Source organism: Mobula hypostoma, chromosome 3, assembly GCF_963921235.1.
Source record: "Mobula hypostoma chromosome 3, sMobHyp1.1, whole genome shotgun sequence".
NCBI lineage: Eukaryota > Metazoa > Chordata > Chondrichthyes > Myliobatiformes > Myliobatidae > Mobula > Mobula hypostoma.
In genome coordinates, this window is record NC_086099.1 from 40,469,729 (window position 1) to 40,490,304 (window position 20,576).

At 41.5% G+C, this 20,576-nt stretch overlaps 2 protein-coding genes across 2 annotated transcripts in view; both read right to left on the reverse strand.

The window, feature by feature from the left end:
• LOC134343945 (molybdopterin synthase catalytic subunit) overlaps positions 1-20,576 on the reverse strand; it is a 51,085-nt gene continuing 30,509 nt past the window's right edge. The window contains exons 2-4 of the mRNA XM_063042910.1: positions 18,309-18,462; positions 4,327-4,450; positions 1-535 (exon numbers count right to left, since the gene is read on the reverse strand). Coding sequence (XP_062898980.1) covers positions 470-535; positions 4,327-4,450; positions 18,309-18,462 — 344 coding nt within the window. The 3' untranslated portion in view covers positions 1-469. The remainder of the gene's footprint in view (positions 536-4,326; positions 4,451-18,308; positions 18,463-20,576) is intronic.
• Positions 18,325-20,576, reverse strand: part of LOC134343946 (molybdopterin synthase sulfur carrier subunit) — a 57,213-nt gene continuing 54,961 nt past the window's right edge. Inside the window, exon 4 of the mRNA XM_063042911.1 lies at positions 18,325-18,462. The gene's annotated coding sequence lies outside the window, so the exon portion shown is untranslated. The remainder of the gene's footprint in view (positions 18,463-20,576) is intronic.

The following is a 20,576-nucleotide window of genomic DNA, read 5'->3' on the forward strand; positions in this document are numbered from 1 at the left end:
CTCATCTCAATTAACACATGCCAGTTTGTACTCTGCCCCCTCCTCTTTCTTCTTCTGGCTTCTGACCCCTTCTTTTCCAGTCTTGTTGAAGGGTCTTGGCCTGAATCGCCAACTGCTTATTCCCTCCGGAAATGCTGACTGACTTGTTGAGCTTCTCCAGCTTTTTGCGTGTTGCTAAAGAACAAGAATGCTGCATGTGTTTGTTCATTAACATAAATGCTGGTAATCAGTATGAAATTACGTGGCATCAACAAGTTTCAGATCAAGAAGTTATCCACATGGAAATTTAACATATTTCATATAATTCTATACAAAGGTATATGCATCATAGTCTGTATTTACACAAAAATGTATAGTGCAAAAGTAAATCATCAGTTTCAATCAAGGCATGATTACCTAATTCATAATACTAGTTTTTTTGACAACAGAGAATTATATCAAGACTGCACTGAGATCTAGTTACTTTTGGCTATTTTTTTGCCCACTGGCACTCCTTATTTTCCTTCCAGGTATATTCTTCATTATCATAGATCTCCTAATTTAAAAAAAATTAAAATAAATTAGAACATATGAAATATACTTAGAGATAATATATGGATAAATAAATTAGTTTGAAAACTAAAACTTGAAAGACTAAAATGAATTCTTTAATTTATTAATCAGTTAATCCTCTTAATGGTGGTGGTGAGAGTGTTTCTCCAGTCAATGGAAGGATAGTACAGAAAGGATATGGCCCATCCATCACAGCTTGCTGAGTGGAATTAGTGTCTCAGCGCTGGGGACTTTGGCCAAGGAGAGGACACTGACATCCTTTTTGTTATGCTGCCAGTAGATTTGGAGGATTTTCCTAAACCAGGGGTCGACAAACTTTCTCCCCCTGTGGTCGGATCATGTATTAATGAGCGGACCGTGGGCCAGATAAATGTCATAAAAACTTGAAATATGGGAATTATCCATTTAAATACATCGTTATGTTTTGCCTCAAATTAATGAATAACACATGCTAGAAAATCATTTGTGCTTAAGGTTACCTACCCCTGTCCTAAACAATGCTGGTTGTTCTCGCCAGCATTCGACTTGCCTGTTGTAAGTAGTCCATGCATTGTTTAAATTATTTGCTCATGATCTATGAATGTCGCTGAAATTTACTATCAATCCATAATTACTCCTCAACTATGGTAGTAGCTAATAGTCAACTCACCTGTGGTCTATGGATATATAGAAACAATAAACCACAGAATCTAATAGTTTTGTGATTACCATTTTGAGACCAGCTTTCTTTTCAAATTCCATATTTAATAAATTACTTACATGCCCAGGGATGCATGGTAATATTCAAGCTCATGTCTCAATAGTCCAGAAGTCTGACTACTGGTCCAGTAATTTAATCAATAAGCTACCACATATACTGAAATGTGGAAATTACTGTTGCTTGTAGACCATAAATCTAATGTTAGGTTTGAGGTTTCCATCTTCAGCACCGCTGTTCTGCAAAGGGCCCAAGACTGTTCTGGCTTCCTGGAGGCAAAAGTATCCTTCACTGACATGGCCTCCATGAATTAATCCGTGTTTAATCTATGTTTTCTAATGTCATGATACTTCAACTGTGGGATTGTGAAGAATTTGTAGGTCAGCAGAAGATCTCTAACTTATGGATATTTAATTTTTGCATACATTTCCAAGAAGGTCAGTGATGACATGGAATTCACTCCAAGCATACAGAGCTGCTCGCACCACCTTTACCCTGAAGTGTAATGACCAAGTTCAAATGAGGTGGTGCACAGTAGCATAATGGTTAGCACAGCAATGCTTTACAGCAGCAGTGGCTGGGGTTCAACTCCTGATGTTGTCTGTAAGGAGTTTGTACGTTCTTCCCATGACCACATGGGTTGCCTCCTACATTGCACAGACATATGGGTATTAAGTCATAAGCATGCTATCTTGTTGCTGGAAACATTGAGACACTAACAGGCCACCGTCTGCACAACCTCGGACTGTATTGGTCATTGACACAAGTGACGCATTTCACTGTACGCTTTGATGTACTTGTGACAAATAATAAAGCTAATCTAATCTAAATTCAGATGATCTTGGTTCTGCAGTGAGGAACAGAGGCTGGACAGCACCCCACTCCCATCTATTATGTAAATTTGTGTTGTAGTGCTGCTGCAAAACAACAAATTTCACATCATATGTTAGTGATCATAGATCTGATCCGACTCCACTGGGAAGCCTTAAGGGGGAATGGTTCAAAATTCAAGTTAGGAAGAATAAGAGGAGGACTGAAGCATTACTCAAACCGGTTGGCATTTGGTCCATGTGGACACAAATCACAGATCATTCTACATCACCCATAGAATGGCATACAAAGCAGGCAACCTTTTTTTTAAATAGTCTATAATGGTCGGGCATTGCAGTCAATATTGCTCCTTGTACCTTTTGATAGATGGAATTCACAATGCAATTTAGGAAGGAGCTTTTCAGCCAGTGGGAGGGTTGGCGGAGGAGGGCCTTAGTAATGGTTTCTTCTGTGACAAAGTCCCACAATTATATTTGTCACTCTTCTTGATGATGGTCGCAACTGTAGGTTATCTGGCATGTTGGTCTCTTCTTCAAAGGTCAAGAATTCGAATTGCATTTAGCTTTTAGTTGGGAAGAAATGGTATGGACCACAGGGACCACTTTAAAATAAAAGGCTTACAAATGCTGTTGAAATAGTAGCCTTCACCCTGTACAGTCAGCCATCAACAAGATATGGATGCCTCTCTGTTGTGTACAGGCACAATATATCAGGATTGGGGTTAATTCTGAGATTAGGAAGATTTTAAGAATCCCTTCTTCCTGATGTCTGTTGTCCATATTAAGTGTGATGAAATGACCTATTCATGAAAACAGCATGTGTTTTCTGTGTATTGTATATGTGAATTAAAAATTTACCATAATCATACCTAAATAATTAAGATCTGGCCAACAGTTGGATTTATCTGAGCAACAGTGGGTGGAAGTCCTTCCACGGTAACACATTTTGCTCAAGGAGCCATAGATATCTATTATCCCCTTTTAACATTTAAATTGGGGTAACTAGATAGACGTCCACTATATTAAACAGAATGTTGACGGTACCAATGTATAACCTTAAAATAATCCAACGACATTCTCTGACCTGTGAAGCACTTGACAAATTAAAGAAATACTCTTGAACATTTGTAGAAGCATCTCTATAATAAGGACAAGCTATGTTAATTCCGTATCAACATGGTGTAAAGCCCCAATTTAACATAAGCATTGCTGGAAATATTACATGTATTCTGGTTAATTGGGACACATCGGGACTAGTACATTTTGGCCCAATCAAGCGGCAACCCCAATTAGCCAATGTCTCATGGAAATAGTTTAAAAGGTATATAAAAAGACAAATTACCATTTAAGTGAGTTTACAGTATGTATTTAAATGAAATACAAAACAGATTAGAACACTACAAATACAGTACTATAAAACTACTTTAGTTCCAATAACTATCTTCGGAGGGATTTGTCCTCAGTACATTACCAAGTTCTTCCGAATGACTAAATAAACAAAATTAGCACAGACATCTAATACAGATAATAGACTGCATTCATAGAATGCTTTCGACAACCGCATCCTCCAAATCTTCACTTTCTTTGTGACATTAAAGACAATTGTTAATAGCTTTAAATACTCTGTAGTTCCTAACTTTTGAAGTAGTGAAATCGTTTCATTTTCACTCCCAGCTATTTCTGACATCTCAAAGTCTGATTGTTTGAAACCGCAGTGAGCAAAACAGTTCTCAATTGCCTTATTGCTTATTTCTTGCCAATTATCAGTGACAAAAATCACGACTGACACTAGCTAGAAACAGCAACGGTCTCCAGTCCCAATTATGCAGTACCATGTCCCAAATAAACAAAGTAATCCCAGCTATTTTCTCAATTAAATTTGTTCTTTAAGAGTGGTCCAAAATAAGCAGCTGTCCCAATTAACCAGAATCCACTGTATCATATGCTAAAGGTAGACCTTGCCTTTTGAATCTTATTTTCATATTCCTTTCAATTAGGACCCTTGAACCAGCATAAATAGGATGAACTTTCCTCAACTTTATAGGTATTTTTTGAAGTTGAGAAGAAATGTGAACATGCAATTAATGTTAGTCTTAGAGCCAAAAAGAAAATCAAAAAGTGAATAAAGAAACATTAGAATAAAAATAGAAAATAACTAGATAAGTAAAATTTTCAGACAATTCCGCTTTGCTCCTTTTATTCAAGTACCTCATTTGAATTTCATCTCCCTAATGTCAAAGCTCATACCTTCTTCCATATTGGTACTGTGGCTTTCAAAGTATCAATGCAATATTTTACTGCTTCAAAGGACTCGCTTCTGTGTGGACTGGAGATGGCGATGATCACACTTGCTTCAGTCACATTAACTAATCTGCAGAATTAAATGACACAAGATGGAATCAAAAGCATTTAAAAATAAGAACAATCACCGATTTATAAAATAGATATTCATATTATTAGAAATATACAAGGGTTAAATTATATTAATCCAGTAAGTCCTTGTAGCTGTTTAAAAAGCACCAAAAATCTGGAAAAGTCATGTGGTCATACTTACATTTTCATTAAAGTAATAGTTTCCTGCTATCTGCTGCCTGAAAGTCTGACTTTTCGTGTAGCAATTGATTATTCTGACTGTAAATCCAACTGACTGTTGGATTGATACAAGCATAAACTTAGAAAAAGCAAAAACTTGTGGGAAGTTAGATGATTAGAAAGCTTTTAAAAACCAACAGAAGGCAACTAAAAAAACACAAGGAGAGAAAAGATGAAATATTAAGGTAAGCTAGTCAAATATATCAAACAAAATACCAGAAGTTTTTTTTGATTACATAAGGAGTAAAAGAGAGGCTAGAGTGGATATTGGACCATTGGAAAATGACACTGGAGAGGTAGTAACGGGGGACAAAGAAAGGGCAGACAAACATAATAAGTATACTGTGATAGACACCAGCATTCTGCCAGAATCTCGACAGTGTCAGAGGGCAGAAGTGAGTGTAATTGCCATTACTAAGAAGAGTTGTGGGAAGCTGAAAGGTCTGAAGGTAAATAAGTCAACTAGACCAGATGGACTACACCTCAGTTTTCTGAAAAAGGTTGCTGAAAAGATTGTGAACACGTTCATAATGTTTTTCAAGAATCACTAGATTCTGGAATGGTTCTGAAAAACTGGAAAATTGCAAATGTCACTCCACCCTTTAAGAAGGGAGAGGGGCAGAGAAAAGGAAGATATAGGGCAGTTAGCCTTATTTCAGTGGTTGGAAAGATGTTGGAATCCTCATTATGGATGAGGTTTCAGGGTACATGAAGGTGCATAATAAAGTAGGCCAAAGACAAAATGGAAACAACAGGAATTCTGCAGATGCTGGAAATTCAAGCAACATACATCAAAGTTGCTGGTGAACGCAGCAGGCCAAGCAGCATCTATAGGAAGAGGCGCAGTCGACGTTTCAGGCCGAGACCCTTCGTCAGGACTAACTGAAGGAAGAGTGAGTAAGGGATTTGAAAGCTGGAGGGGGAGGGGGAGGGGGAGATGCAAAATGATAGGAGAAGACAGGAGGGGGAGGGTAGAGCCGAGAGCTGGACAGGTGATAGGCAAAAGGGGATACGAGAGGATCATGGGACAGGAGGTCCGGGAAGAAAGACGGGGGGGGGGGTGACCCAGAGGATGGGCAAGAGGTATATTCAGAGGGACAGAGGGAGAAAAAGGAGAGTGAGAGAAAGAATGTGTGCATAAAAATGAGTAACAGCTGGGGTACGAGGGGGAGGTGGGGCCTAGCGGAAGTTAGAGAAGTCAATGTTCATGCCATCAGGTTGGAGGCTACCCAGACGGAATATAAGGTGTTGTTCCTCCAACCTGAGTGTGGCTTCATCTTTACAGTAGAGGAGGCCGTGGATAGACATGTCAGAATGGGAATGGGATGTGGAATTAAAATGTGTGGCCACTGGGAGATCCTGCTTTCTCTGGCGGACAGAGCGTAGATGTTCAGCAAAGCGGTCTCCCAGTCTGCGTCGGGTCTCACCAATATATAAAAGGCCACATCGGGAGCACCGGACGCAGTATATCACCCCAGTCGACTCACAGGTGAAGTGATGCCTCATCTGGAAGGACTGTTTGGGGCCCTGAATGGTGGTAAGGGAGGAAGTGTAAGGGCATGTGTAGCACTTGTTCCGCTTACACGGATAAGTGCCAGGAGGGAGATCAGTGGGGAGGGATGGGGGGGACGAATGAACAAGGGAGTTGTGTAGGGAGCGATCCCTGCGGAATGCAGAGAGAGGGGGGGAGGGAAAGATGTGCTTAGTGGTGGGATCCCGTTGGAGGTGGCGGAAGTTACGGAGAATAATATGTTGGACCCGGAGGCTGGTGGGGTGGTAGGTGAGGACCAGGGGAACCCTATTCCTAGTGGGGTGGTGGGAGGATGGAGTGAGAGCAGATGTACGTGAAATGGAGGAGATGCGTTTAAGAGCAGAGTTGATAGTGGAGGAAGGGAAGCCCCTTTCTTTAAAAAATGAAGACATCTCCCTCGTCCTAGAATGAAAAGCCTCATCCTGAGAGCAGATGCGGCGGAGACGGAGGAATTGCGAGAAGGGGATGGCGTTTTTGCAAGAGACAGGGTGAGAAGAGGAATAGTCCAGATAGCTGTGAGAGTCAGTAGGCTTATAGTAGACATCAGTGGATAAGCTGTCTCCAGAGACAGAGACAGAAAGATCTAGAAAGGGGAGGGAGGTGTCGGAAATAGACCAGATAAACTTGAGGGCAGGGTGAAAGTTGGAGGCAAAGTTAATAAAGTCAACGAGTTCTGCATGCGTGCAGGAAGCAGCGCCAATGCAGTCGTCGATATAGCGAAGGAAAAGTGGGGGACAGATACCAGAATAGGCACGGAACATAGATTGTTCCACAAACCCAACAAAAAGGCAGGCATAGCTAGGACCCATACGGGTGCCCATAGCTACACCTTTAGTTTGGAGGAAATGGGAGGAGCAAAGACAAAATGGCTTCCTTAAGGGGAAATCTTGTCTGACAAATCTGTTGAAATTCTTAGAGGCAATAACAGGCAGGATAGATAAAGGAGTGTCGGTGGATATTGTTCTCTTGGATTTTCAGAAGGCTTTTGACAAGGTGCCACACATGAGGCCACTTAACAAGAAAAGGTATTCCAGGAAAGATATTAGCATGGATAGAAGACTGGCTGATTGGCAGGAGGCAAAGAGCCAGAATAAAGGGAGCCTGTTCTGGATGGCTGCCTTTGAGTGGAGGTGTTCCACAGAGGTTGGTATTGGGAACGCTTCTTTTCACGTTATATGTCAGTGACTTGGATGACAGAATTCGCTATGTTTTGTGGCCAAGTTTGCTGACGATACAAAGATAGATGGAGGGGCAGGTAGTGATGAGAAAGCAGGGAGTCTGCAGAAGGACTTTAACAGATTGGGGGAATGAGCAAAGAAGTGGCAGATGGAATATAGTGAAGTGAAGTGCACGGTCATGCATTTTTGTAGAAGGAATAAAGGCGTAGACAATTTTCTAAAAGAAGAGAAAATTCAAAAATCAGAGGTGGTAGGGGTCTTGTGAGTCCTTGTGCAGGATTCCCTAAAGATTAAATTACAGGTTGAGATGGTGGTAAGGAAGGCAAATGCAATTTAGCATTAATTTCAAGAAGACTAGGATACAAGAGTAAGGATGTGATACTGAGGTTTTATAAGACATTAGTCAAACCACACTTGAAATATTGTGAGTAGTTTTGGGCCTCTGATGTGCTGGCTTTGGAGAGGGTGCAGAGGAGGTTCACAAAAATGAGTGGAAGGGTTAATGCATCAGGAGAGTTTGATGGCTCTGGGCCTGTACTCACTGAAATTTAGAAGAATGGAGGACAGGGATCTCATTGAAACCTATCAAATAGTGAAAGGCCTAGACAGAGTGGATGTGGAAAGGATATTTCCTGTCTCTTTACCTGCCCATCACCTGCCTGGTCCTCCTCCCCCTTCCCTTTCTTCCAGGATGTTTCCTATAGTGGGAGTGTCTAGAACCAGAGGTCACAGCCTCAGAATAGAGGAACATCCATTTAGAACAGAGATAGTCATAGTCATAGTCATACTTTATTGATCCCGGGGGAAAATGGTTTTCGTTACAGTTGCACCATAAATTATAAATAGTAATAAAACCATAAATAGTTAAATAGTAATATGTAAATTATGTCAGTATATTATGAAATAAGTCCAGGACCAGCCTATTGGCTCACGGTGTCTGACCCTCCGAGGGAGGAGTTGTAAAGTTTGATGGCCACAGGCAGGAATGACTTCCTATGACGCTCAGTGCTACATCTCGGTGGAATGAGTCTCTGGCTGAATGTACTCCTGTGCCCCACCAGTACATTATGTAGTGGATGGGAGACATTGACCAAGATGGCATGCAACTTAGACAGCATCTTCTTTTCAGACACCGCAGTCAGACAGTCCAGTTCTATCCCCACAACATCACTGGCCTTACGAATGAGTTTGTTGATTCTGTTGGTGTCTGCTACCCTCAGCCTGCTGCCCCACACAGAACAGCAAACATGATAGCTCCAGCCACCACAGATTCGTAGAACATCCTCAGCATCATCCGGCAGATGTTAAAGGACCTCAATCTCCTCAGGAAATAGAGACGGCTCTGACCCTTCTTGTAGACAGCCTCAGTGTTCTTTGACCAGTCCAGTTTATTGGCAATTCGTATCCCCAGGTATCTGTAATCCTCCACCATGTCCACACTGACCCCCTGGATGGAAACAGGGGTCACTGGTACCTTAGCTCTCCTCAGGTCTACCACCAGCTCCTTAGTCTTTTTCACATTAAGCTGCAGATAATTCTGCTCACACCATGTGACAAAGTTTCCTACCGTAGCCCTGTACTCAGCCTTACCTCCCATGCTGATGCATCCAACTATGGCAGAGTCATCCGAAAACTTCTGAAGATGACAAGACTCTGTGCAGTAGTTGAAGTCCGAGGTATAAATGGTGAAGAGAAAGGGAGACAAGACAGTCCCCTGTGGAGCCCCAGTGCTGCTGACCACTCTGTTGGACACACAGTGTTGCAAGCATACGTACTGTGGTCTGCCAGTCAGGTAATCAAGAATCCATGACACCAGGAAAGCATCCATCTGCATTGCTGTCAGCTTTTCCCCCAGCAGAGCAGGGCGGATGGTGTTGAACGCACTGGAGAAGTCAAAAAACATGACCCTCACAATTCTCGCTGGCTTGTCCAGGCGGGCGTAGACACGGTTCAGCAGGTAGACGATGGCATCCTCAACACCTAGTCAGGGCTGGTAGGCGAACTGGAAGGGATCTAAGTGTGGCCTGACCATAGGCTGCAGCAGCTCCAGAACAAGTCTCTCCAGGGTCTTCATGATGTGGGAGGTCAATGCCACTGGTCTGTAGTCATTGAGGCTGCTGGGGCGCAGCGTCTTCGGCACAGGGACGAGGCAGGACGTCTTCCATAGTACAGGAACCCTCCAGAGCCTCAGGCTCAGGTTGAATACATGGCGAAGTGAAGACATGAGGAGGAATTTCCTTAGCCAGAGGTGGTGAATTTGTGGAACTGATTACCATATACAGCTGTGGAAGCCAAGTCATTGAAAGCAAAAGTTGCTAGGTTCTTGGTTAGTCAGGGCATCAAAGGTTAAAAAGGAGAAGGCAGTTGAATGGGGTTGAGAGGAATAATAAATCAGCCATGGGTCAAGTGTCCTAATTCTATTCCTATGCCTTATGGTCTAAAACATTAACTTAAGTAAGACAAAATGCTAAACCCTGCTGGAAAACACAGCATATTCTTAATATTACTTTTTTTTATATTTGAACTTTTTAACAAACTGATGTATTTTTCACATTCATTGGCAGAAAGCGGTACAACAGCTAAACTAACATTTCCATACGTCTTCCCACCCCGTTACTTGTAAAAAAAATCATCCCCTTCTCTCAATTCCTCCGTCTCCGTCGGATCTGCTCTCAGGATGAGGCTTTTCATTCTAGAAAAGAGGAGAGGTCCTCCTTTTTCATAGAAAGGGGCTTCCCATCCTCCACCATCAACACCTGCCCTCAACCGCATCTCTTCCATTTCACGCACGTCTGCTCTTACCCCATCCTCCCGCCACCCTACCAGGGATAGGGTTCTTCTTGTTCCCACTTACAACACCACCAGCCTCTGAGTCCAGCATATAATTCTCTGGAACTCCCGCCATTTCCAATAGGATCCCACCACCAAGCACATCTTTCCCTCCCCCTCCCCCACTTTCTGCATTCCGCAGGCATCACTCCCTACGCGACTCCCATGTCCACTTGTCCCTCCCTCACTGATTCCCCTCTTGGCACTTATCCTTGCAAGCAGAACAAGTGCTACACCTCCTCCCTCACTACCATTCAGGACCCAAACAGTCCATCCAGGTGAGGCGATACTTCACCTGTGAGTTCATATAATGTGTCTGGTGCTCCCGATGTGGCCTCCTATAGATCAGAGAGACCCGATATAGATTGGGAGACCGCTTCGCCATGCATTCATGCTCCATCCGCCAGAAAAAGCAGGATCTCCCAGTGGCCACCCATTTTAATTCCACTTCCTATCGCATTCTGATATGTCAATCCATGGCATCCTCTACTGTCACGATAAGGCCACGCTCAGGTGGGAGGCACAACATCTTATATTCCGTATGGGTAGTCCCAACCTGATGACATGAATATCGATTTCTCAAGCTTCCGGTAATGCCCTTCCCCACTCTCCTTCACCATTCCCCATCCACTTTTCTCTCTCTCACCTATCTCCTTGCCTGCCTATCACCTCTCTCTGGTGCTCCTCCCCCCTTTTCTTTCTTCCATGGCCTTCTGTCCTCTCCTTTCAGACTTCCACTTCTCCAGCCCTGTATCTCTTTCACCAATCAACTTCCTAGCTCTTCACTTCATTGCTCCCCCTCCCAGTTTCACCTATCAGCTTGTGTTTCTCTCTCCCATCCCCCCACCTATTAAATCTACTGCTCATCTTTTTTCCCCCAGTTCTGCCAAAGGGTCTTGGCCTGAAATGTCAGCTGTACTTTTTTCCATAGTGCTGCCTGGCCTGCTGAGTTCCTCAGCATTTTGTATGTGTTGCTGGGATTTCCAGCATCTGCAAAGTTTCTCATGTTTTTAAACTAACATTTTATCAACTTTTTCATTTTTCACTGGCTATGTATTAGTACTCACCCATGTGAAGTATTAACTAATTTATCTCTGTGATGATTATGAAGACACATAGACCTCTTTTATTGTCATTTAGTAATGCATGCATTAAGAAATGATACATTATTTTCTCCGGTGTGATATCACAAAACACAGGACAAACCAAGACTGAAAAAACTGACAAAACCACATAATTATAACATATAGTTACAACGTGCACAATACCATAACTTGATGAAGAAGTCCCTGAGTACAGTAAAGTTCAATGTCTCTCAAATGTCCCACATCTCACGCAGATGGGAGAAGGAAGAAAAACTCTCCCTGCCATGCCGAGCACAATCCGACTCTGAGTCATCCGAAAACTTTGAGCTCCTATCAGCTCTCCGACACCGAGTACTGGGCGCCATCTCTGTCCGAGCGATTTGACCTCCTTCTCCGTCGCCAAAAGCAGGCAAGGCTGGGGATTTTGAGGCCTACCCTCCGAAAGATTCACGACCACACAGTCACGACAGCAACGAACAGGCGTTTCTGAAATTTCCCCAGATGTTCCTCTGTGCTTTCACGTCCATTCTCCATCAAATCAGAATTGTCCACAGCCCCTATTTAACGGATACGATATCATTTTCACCGGAGAGCTGCGCACACGCGGCACGCCGCCACTTCTCCTCCCGACTAACTAAGGAATTTCTCTTACCTCATCTATGAAAGACATTTTTCAAAAGCACCATCTTTTGTCTTAGCATTAATTGCCCTCCTAGCATCTTTTCTCGGCTCTTTAGTTAGTTTGCTTAGTATTTGTATCTCCTACCTTCTCCCCGTATCCTCTCATGCCCTAACCAATCAAGAACCTATCAACCTCTGCCTTAAATATACATACAGACTTGGTGTTCACAGTGATCTGTGCAAAGAATTCCACTGATTCACCACTCTCTGGCTAAAGAAATTCTCCTCATCTCCGTTCTAAAAGGATGTCCCTCTTTTTGAGGCTGTACCCTCTAGTCTTAGATGCTCCCACCATAGGAAACATCCTTTCACCATTCAATAGGTTTCAATGAGATCTCCCCTCATTCTTCTGAATTCTAGAGAATACAGGCCCACAGCCATCTGATGACAAGCCAATCAATTCTGGAATCATTTTCGTGGAACTCCTTTGAACCCTCTCCAGTTTCAGCACATCCTTTTTAAGATAAGGGGCCCAAACCTACTCACAATACTCCAAGTGAGGCCATACCAGTGCTTTATAAAGTTTCAACATTACATCCTTGCTTTTATATTCTAGTCCTCCTGAAATGAATGCTAACATTACATTTGCCTTCCTCATGACAGACTCAACCTGCAAATTAACCTTCAGAGAATCCTGCACAAGGACTCCCAAATTCCTTTGCGCCTCAGTTTTCTCGTATTTTCTCTCCATTTAGAAAATAGTCAACCCTTTCATTTCTTCTACCAAAGTGTCTGACCACACACTTCCCGACATTGTATTCCATCTGCCATTTCTTTGCCCATTCTCATAATCTGTCTAAGCCCTTCTGTAGCCTCTCTACTTCCGCAAAACTACCTGCCCCTCCACCTATTTCCATATCATCTGCAAACTTTGCAACAAAGCCATCAGTTCCATCATCTAAATCATTGACATGTAACATAAAATGAATCAGTCCCAACACATAACCTTGCAGAACACCACTAGTCACCAGCAGCCAGCCAAAAAAGGCTCCCTTTATTCCCACTCTTTGCCTCCTGCCAATCAGCCACTGCCTTATCTATGTCAGAATCTTTCCTGTAATATCATGGGCCTGTAGCTTGTTAAGTAGCCTCATGTTTGGCACCTTGTCAAAGGCCTTCTGAAAATCCAAGTACACAACATCAATCGACTCTCCTTTGTCTATCCTGCTTGTTACTTCAAAGAATTCCAATAGATTTGTCAGGCAATATACTCCCTTGAGGAAACTATGCTGATTACAGCCTATTTTATCACTTGCCTCCAAGAAACCTGAGACCTCGTCTTTAATAATCGACTCCAACATCTTGGCCTATAGCTTCTGCCTCTGAGTGGAATGATATTTGCAATTTTCCAGCCTTCTGGAACCATTCCAGAATCTAGTGATTTTTGAAAGATCATTACTAATGGCTCCACAATCTCATCACCCACCTCTTTCAGAACTCTGTGGTGTACACCATTTGATCCAGGTGACTTATCTACCTTCAGACCTTTCAGTTTTCTTGAACCTTCTCTCTAATTATGATAACTTCACACACTTCATGTCCCCTGACACCTGCAACTTCCACCATACTGCTAGTGTCTTTCCCAGTGAAGAATGATGCAAAACAATTATTCAGTTCATCCACTATTTCGTTGTCCCCCATTACTACCTCTCCAGCATTGTTTTCCAGCAGTCCAATATCCATTCTCATCTCTTTTACACTTTATGTATCTGAAGAAACTTTTGATATCTTCTTTAATATTATTGGCTAGCTTACTTTTGCATTCCACCTTTACCTTCCTAATGACTTTTTTAGTTGGTTTTCAAAAACGTCCCAATCCTCTAACTTCCCACTAATCTTTGCTCTATTATATGCCCTCTCTCTGGCTTTTATTTGTCTTTGACTTCTCTTGCTAGCCATGGTTGTATCATCTTTCTGTTAGAATATTTCTTCCTCTTTATATATATCTTTGTATATATCATGTGCCTTATGAATTGCTACCAGAAATTCCAGCCATTGATGCTCTGCTGTCATCTCAGCCAGTGTTCTTTTCCAATCAATTCTGGCCAACTCCTCTGTCATGCCTCTATAATTCCCTTTACTCCACTATAATACTGATACAACACACATAAAAGTTGCTGGTGAACACAGCAGGCCAGGCAGCATCTCTAGGAAGAGGTGCAGTCGATGTTTCAGGCCAAGACCCTTCGTCAGGACTAACTGAAGGAAGAGTGAGTAAGGGATTTGAAAGTTGGAGGGGGAAGGGGAGATCCAAAATGATAGAAGAAGACAGGAGGGGGAGGGATGGAGCCAAGAGCTGGACAGGTGATTGGCAAAAGGGATACGAGAGGATCATGGGACAGGAGGTCCGGGAAGAAAGACAAGGAGGTGGGGGGGGGGGGACCCAGAGGATGTGCAAGGAGTATATTCAGAGGGACAGAGGGAGAAAAAGGAGAGTGAGAGAAAGAATGTGTGTATAAAAATAAGTAACAGATGGGGTACAAGGGGGAGGTGGGGCATTAGCGGAAGTTAGAGGAGTCGATGTTCATGCCATCAGGTTGGAGGCTACCCAGACGGAATATAAGGTGGTGTTCCTCCAACCTGAGTGTGGCTTCATCTTTACAGTAGAGGAGGCCGTGGATAGATATGTCAGAATGGGAATGGGATGTGGAATTAAAATGTGTGGCCACTGGGAGATCCTGCTTTCTCTGGCGGACAGAGCGTAGGTGTTCAGCAAAGCGGTCTCCCAGTCTGTGTCGGGTCTCGCCAATATATAAAAGGCCACATCAGGAGCACCGGACGCAGTATATCACCCCAGCCGACTCACAGGTGAAGTGATGCCTCACCTGGAAGGACTGTTTGGGGCCCTGAATGGTGGTAAGGGAGGAAGTGTAAGGGCATGTGTAGCACTTGTTCCGCTTACATGGATAAGTGCCAGGAGGGAGATCAGTGGGGAGGGATGGGGGGGACGAATGGACAAGGGAGTTGCGTAGGGAGCGATCCCTGCGGGATGCGGGGGGGGGGAGGGAAAGATGTGCTTAGTGGTGGGATCCCGTTGAAGGTGGCGGAGGCTGGTGGGGTGGTAGGTGAGGACCAGGGGAACTCTATTCCTAGTGGGGTGACGGGAGAATGGAGTGAGAGCAGATGTACGTGAAATGGGGGAGATGCGTTTAAGAGCAGAGTTGATAGTGGAGGAAGGGAAGCCCCTTTCTTTAAAAAAGGAAGACATCTCCCTCGTCCTAGAATGAAAAGCCTCATCCTGAGAGCAGATGTGGCGAAGACGGAGGAATTGCGAGAAGGGGATGGCGTTTTTGCAAGAGACAGGGTGAGAAGAGGAATAGTCCAGATAGCTGTGAGAGTCAGTAGGCTTATAGTAGACATCAGTGGATAAGCTGTCTCCAGAGACAGAGACAGAAAGATCTAGAAAGGGGAGGGAGGTGTCGGAAATGGACCAGGTAAACTTGAGGGCAGGGTGAAAGTTGGAGGCAGAGTTAATAAAGTCAACGAGCTCTGCATGCGTGCAGGAAGCAGCGCCAATGCAGTCGTCGATGTAGCGAAGGAAAAGTGGGGGACAGATACCAGAATAGGCACGGAACATAGATTGTTCCACAAAGCCAACAAAAAGGCAGGCATAGCTAGGACCCATACGGGACCCGACGCAGACTGGGAGACCGCCTTGCTGAACACCTACGCTCTGTCCGCCAGAGAAAGCAGCATCTCCCAGTGGCCACACATTTTAATTCCACATCCCATTCCCATTCTGACATGTCTATCCACGGCCTCCTCTACTGTAAAGATGAAGCCACACTGAGGTTGGAGGAACAACACCTTATATTCCGTCTGGGGAGTCTCCAACCTGATGGCATGAACATCGATTTCTCTAACTTCTGCTAATGCCCCACCTCCCCCTCGTACCCCATCTGTTACTTATTTTTATACACACATTCTTTCTCTCACTCTCCTTTTTCTCCCTCTGTCCCTCTGAATATACCCCTTGCACATCCTCTGGGTCCCCCCCCACCCCGTCTTTCTTCCCGGACCTCCTGTCCCATGATCCTCTCGTATCCCTTTTGCCTATCGCCTGTCCAGCTCTTGGCTCCATCCCTCCCCCTCCTGTCTTCTCCTATCATTTTGGATCTCCCCCTCCCCCTCCAACTTTCAAATCCCTTACTCACTCTTCCTTCAGTTAGTCCTGACGAAGGGTCTCAGCCTGAAACGTCGACTGCACCTCTTCCTAGAGATGCTGCCTGGCCTGCTGCGTTCACCAGCAACTTTTATGTGTGTTGCTTGAATTTCCAGCATCTGCAGAAATCCTGTTGTTTGCGTTTTTATAATACTGATACAACTGACTTTAGCTTCTCCAATTAAGCTTAATATGGTTAACTTGGAGACAGAATGAAAAAGCAAAAAAGAGAATTTGTGAAGAGAAAGGCAGATAAAATAAATGAGCATGTTTACATCCTCAGAATTTAAGTGGGTGGGGGGGGAGGAAGGGTGAGTTTAATTAAGGATCAATTGTGATCTATTCTCTGAGATGGAATATGTAACTGGAATACCTAGCATTTTCTGAGCTGCCAAAAAATGAATGATATGAATATTGACAGTGGTTAAATACAAGAATGGCAGGTTACGCTTCCAGTACGTAAATGTCACCTGGTCTGAATCAAGTTCATCCTCATTTGCTAGAAAAAGTGGAGATAAACACCAAAATAAGCTTCAAATAATCCCTCAAGACTTAAAAAAGGCAAATATGATACACTTGTTCAGTAACAGGAGAAGGACATGACAGTGACAACAAGCTAGTTTAACCTTGGGAAGGAAACTCTTAAGAACAGCATAGAAAAACAGATCATAGGATTTTGGAGAAGTTTCCATTAGCATGGAGTTTTTAAAGATGACTCATGTTTAAATAACCTTATTTAATTTTTTTCTGAGCTGACAGATAAGGTTAATGTAGGGAATATAGCAGAAGTTGTTAATGTGGATTTTCAGAAGGCATTTAGCGAAGTCCCACATGAAAGGCTGGTTTACAAATTTAGTGGCCATGGATTAAAAGCATCAGGAACACCACAGATGCAAGAATGATTTGGCAGAAAGCAGACAGGCATAGTAATCACTGTTGTTCAGACTGAAGGCTGGTAAACAGCAGTGCTTGCCAGGGTCAGATATCCAGAGCCAGACATGCAAACATCAAAGTCATAAATACAAGGAAAGAAAGTAAAATTGCTTTTCTTTATTTATATGAATGACTTGGATGGATACGGGCATGCAAGGGAAAACTTCAATTTGGTGAGATGAAGTATGAAGGAAAATTTTAGAAGACTGCAAGAGGATATCGATGGGCGGATGAATTTTAGCATAAACAGCATAAATGATATATTTTAGTAAAAAAATTATAAAGACAATACAGACTGAAGGGGTTTGGATTACTTTTGCACTGGTCTTAAAGTAAGCAGGATCTCATAAGAGAGAATTCGTAAAATTGGATTTATCACTTTTATTAACAGAGAAAACAAATGTAAGGCAAATATGTTAACTTTTAGAAATTAGTGATTTAGTCACAAATGAGATAAAAAGCAAGAAAAGGAACAAAGAAAAACAGAAGATGAAAGCCACTAAATTGACTAAAAATTCCAAACCATAATATATTTTAATTTAAATACAATGAAATAAACTACACCTCCACAAGATGCACCTGGGTCATTGCTAGTAAACAGCTTAATATGATTTCACACACCATTGGTTTAACATCCGTATTTTCCAAAAAAAACTGAATGAAATATAAATCACGTAACATAACATAACATGAAACCGTTTCCAAGTGAAGAAGATGAAAACATTTCTTTTTCCCCAGGGAGACTCATTTGTCTGGTGTCCGGTCAAGTCCTCGTGTCAGATTCAAGCTACATCTACTTCAATTGTAATGCAAAAAACGGAGCCAAAGTTGAGCTTCATTGAACTCAATACTTCACCTAAACAATTAGATTTTAATATGAGCGTGAAATTGTCATCACTTAAAAAAAAATTATCTTACATCAGATTGAACTTTCCTAATAGATTAAGGATTGTTATTTTGCTATTGAAATTTAGACATTAAGCAGCAAAAATTATTGTGTATTTGTGGCTAAATTCAATTATTAAATGTTTACGTACCAAATAATACTTAGTATGTACTAAAATATGAAATAACTAAATCTCATGTTTTCTTTGAATAATACAACTTTAATGCAAACCTGCATCATGTTCTGTATGAACAGCACAAAGTATGATAGAAAAGGATACTCCTTTCATATTATTTGCCTTTCATTTTGACTATTCTCTTCCCAAACAACATTTTCAGTAGCAGTAACTCACCCAAGTCTGTGATAAACACTGATGTGCTGAATCGCTGGCCATTGATTTCTAATAGCTCGGCAGATTTTCTTTATTTCGGATTCAGCCATTGGAATATAAGCTTCATATTCAAGTCGGACAACTTTCCTTCCTTCAAAGTGGTTTCTGGTTGTACCTAATAAATGAAATGTATTAGGTACTCATTCAGTGGACTGTTAAAGAGCTATAAAATTATTTACTAAACTGTTCTGAGCACCTCAGACCATCTCCTGGTACATTAGATTATAGAACTTCCCTTCCCAATTGCTATACCAGAAGATTTTAAGGATGTTTCCTTCTGAAGAACCAGCTCAGCAACTTTCAACTATGATTCTCTTCTCCTCAAATTCACTGCCTAAGCCAAAAGCATAATCAAGTCTTGGCTTCCAACCTGATAACTTTAATTCTTTTTTAACATCCTCTTTGGTTTGACCACATGATTATACTAATTTTATCATTTACCCCATAGTACTCAATATATCCTTCTTCCATTATCTTCACCTTGATCTCAAAAATGATAATTTTGCATATGCAATGACAACTATTGCTTGGAGCTAAGAATTCTGACTAGCCAAAAAAAATTGTTACAGAAACAGCAATGAAGAATCCTTCTAGAGACAGAGGTCTTTCATTGCTGCTCTAAACACTAGCGGTGTAACAGGCAGTAAGTAATAGCAGCTAATATCAGATGTTTCAAAAATGATGTATTTGATATTCTAAATCTATAGAAAAATAAACACCTGCAAAACAACTGAAGCAAAGTTGTTTGCCAATTTTCTCTGTGAATCATTACCATAAAAATGCAGGTTCTTTACAGCGCTGAACGTGTCTCTAAATCTCAAATAAAGTTGGTTCATTTCAACTAAGTAGCTTTCAAATTTATTTACCATATTGTACTTCGAAGACAATGCAGGGCTATCAAAGCTATAATAAATTTGCCCAACCCCATACAATGTTATTAAAATAACTTGAATAACTTAACATTTAAATTTCATTAATGATAAAATATATCTAAGTCAATGCAGAAGTTGAAGACTTCTCCCTCCTTCGTAGAAATTAGGAAGAATTCCACTGAAAAATAAGCAAATACTTGCTGATACCTAAAGACATAAAAATGATAAAATAGTTTTTAAACTGCTTGCTGGAGCTGGTAAAGATAAATTAAAGTTAGTCAAGCATCTGAGCTAAAGAAAGCAACATTAAAGTCACTTCCTATCCTTAATTTCAATTCTATCCGGAGTACCACAATGCATTTCAAATTAACGGTAATAAAAGTTCATTTACAAAATACTTTCAATGCAAAGAGAGTTCTTTAAACAGAACTGATAACTTAAAAATTGCAGCATATCAGTTAGTGTGATGTGGTGACAGGAATAAGTTAAGTAAAATACTTTATTATATCAATCATATTCAGGTTATGATAGAGATCATTGTTCATTAATATTAAACTGCCTTCGCTATGGCAACTGTTTTGTAATCAGGAAAAACACTGGCAAAAGATGGATCAAAGTAATTCTGATTGGCTGCAATCTTGACAGTTTAATTCTTTAAATTTAATCCTACTACTTATTTTTTCTTAAGTTATGCAAGGAAACTTGGTTCATAGTTAAAACCTAAATGCCATGTAACTTCACAAATATATACTTATTCTGTTCTGCACCATCTTCATCTTAATTCTAAACATGATTTCAGCAAAGTTGTTAGCATTGCCTATTAATTGATTGCTTCAGCACATACCAACAGAACTAACATTTTTTACAGTATCAATGCTACAAAAAGAGCAAGAGCGGTATTTCTGCTGATCAGTGTTGTCACGTTCAATTGGTCCTTTAGAAGCAATGCAATCTGGTTACAAGCAGCAAGTTATCCAATATTCATAATAAAATATTCATAAACAGTAACTGCTCACAATTTGCTACATCACATTGTTCTGTAGTGCATTCCAGTGACAAGATTTTAAAACAACGCAGAGATTAATACTTTGTGCACTATCTTCATTTTGGAAAACAATTGTAAAGGTAAGAATAATCATTCAGTGCATTTTAAAGAGAGCAGCTACGTTTTTATAGAATAAGATTTTTTCGGTTTGCCAAATTCTCAAAGCAATTGTCATGCATTACTTCAACGATAAAGAAATTTTAATGACACTCATTTATTTGTTATGAAGCATCAAAGCAGAAATGTAAAATCAATTATGTTGACTGTAAGGAACTATGAACACGAATTAACAACTAAGATTAACATCTTTAA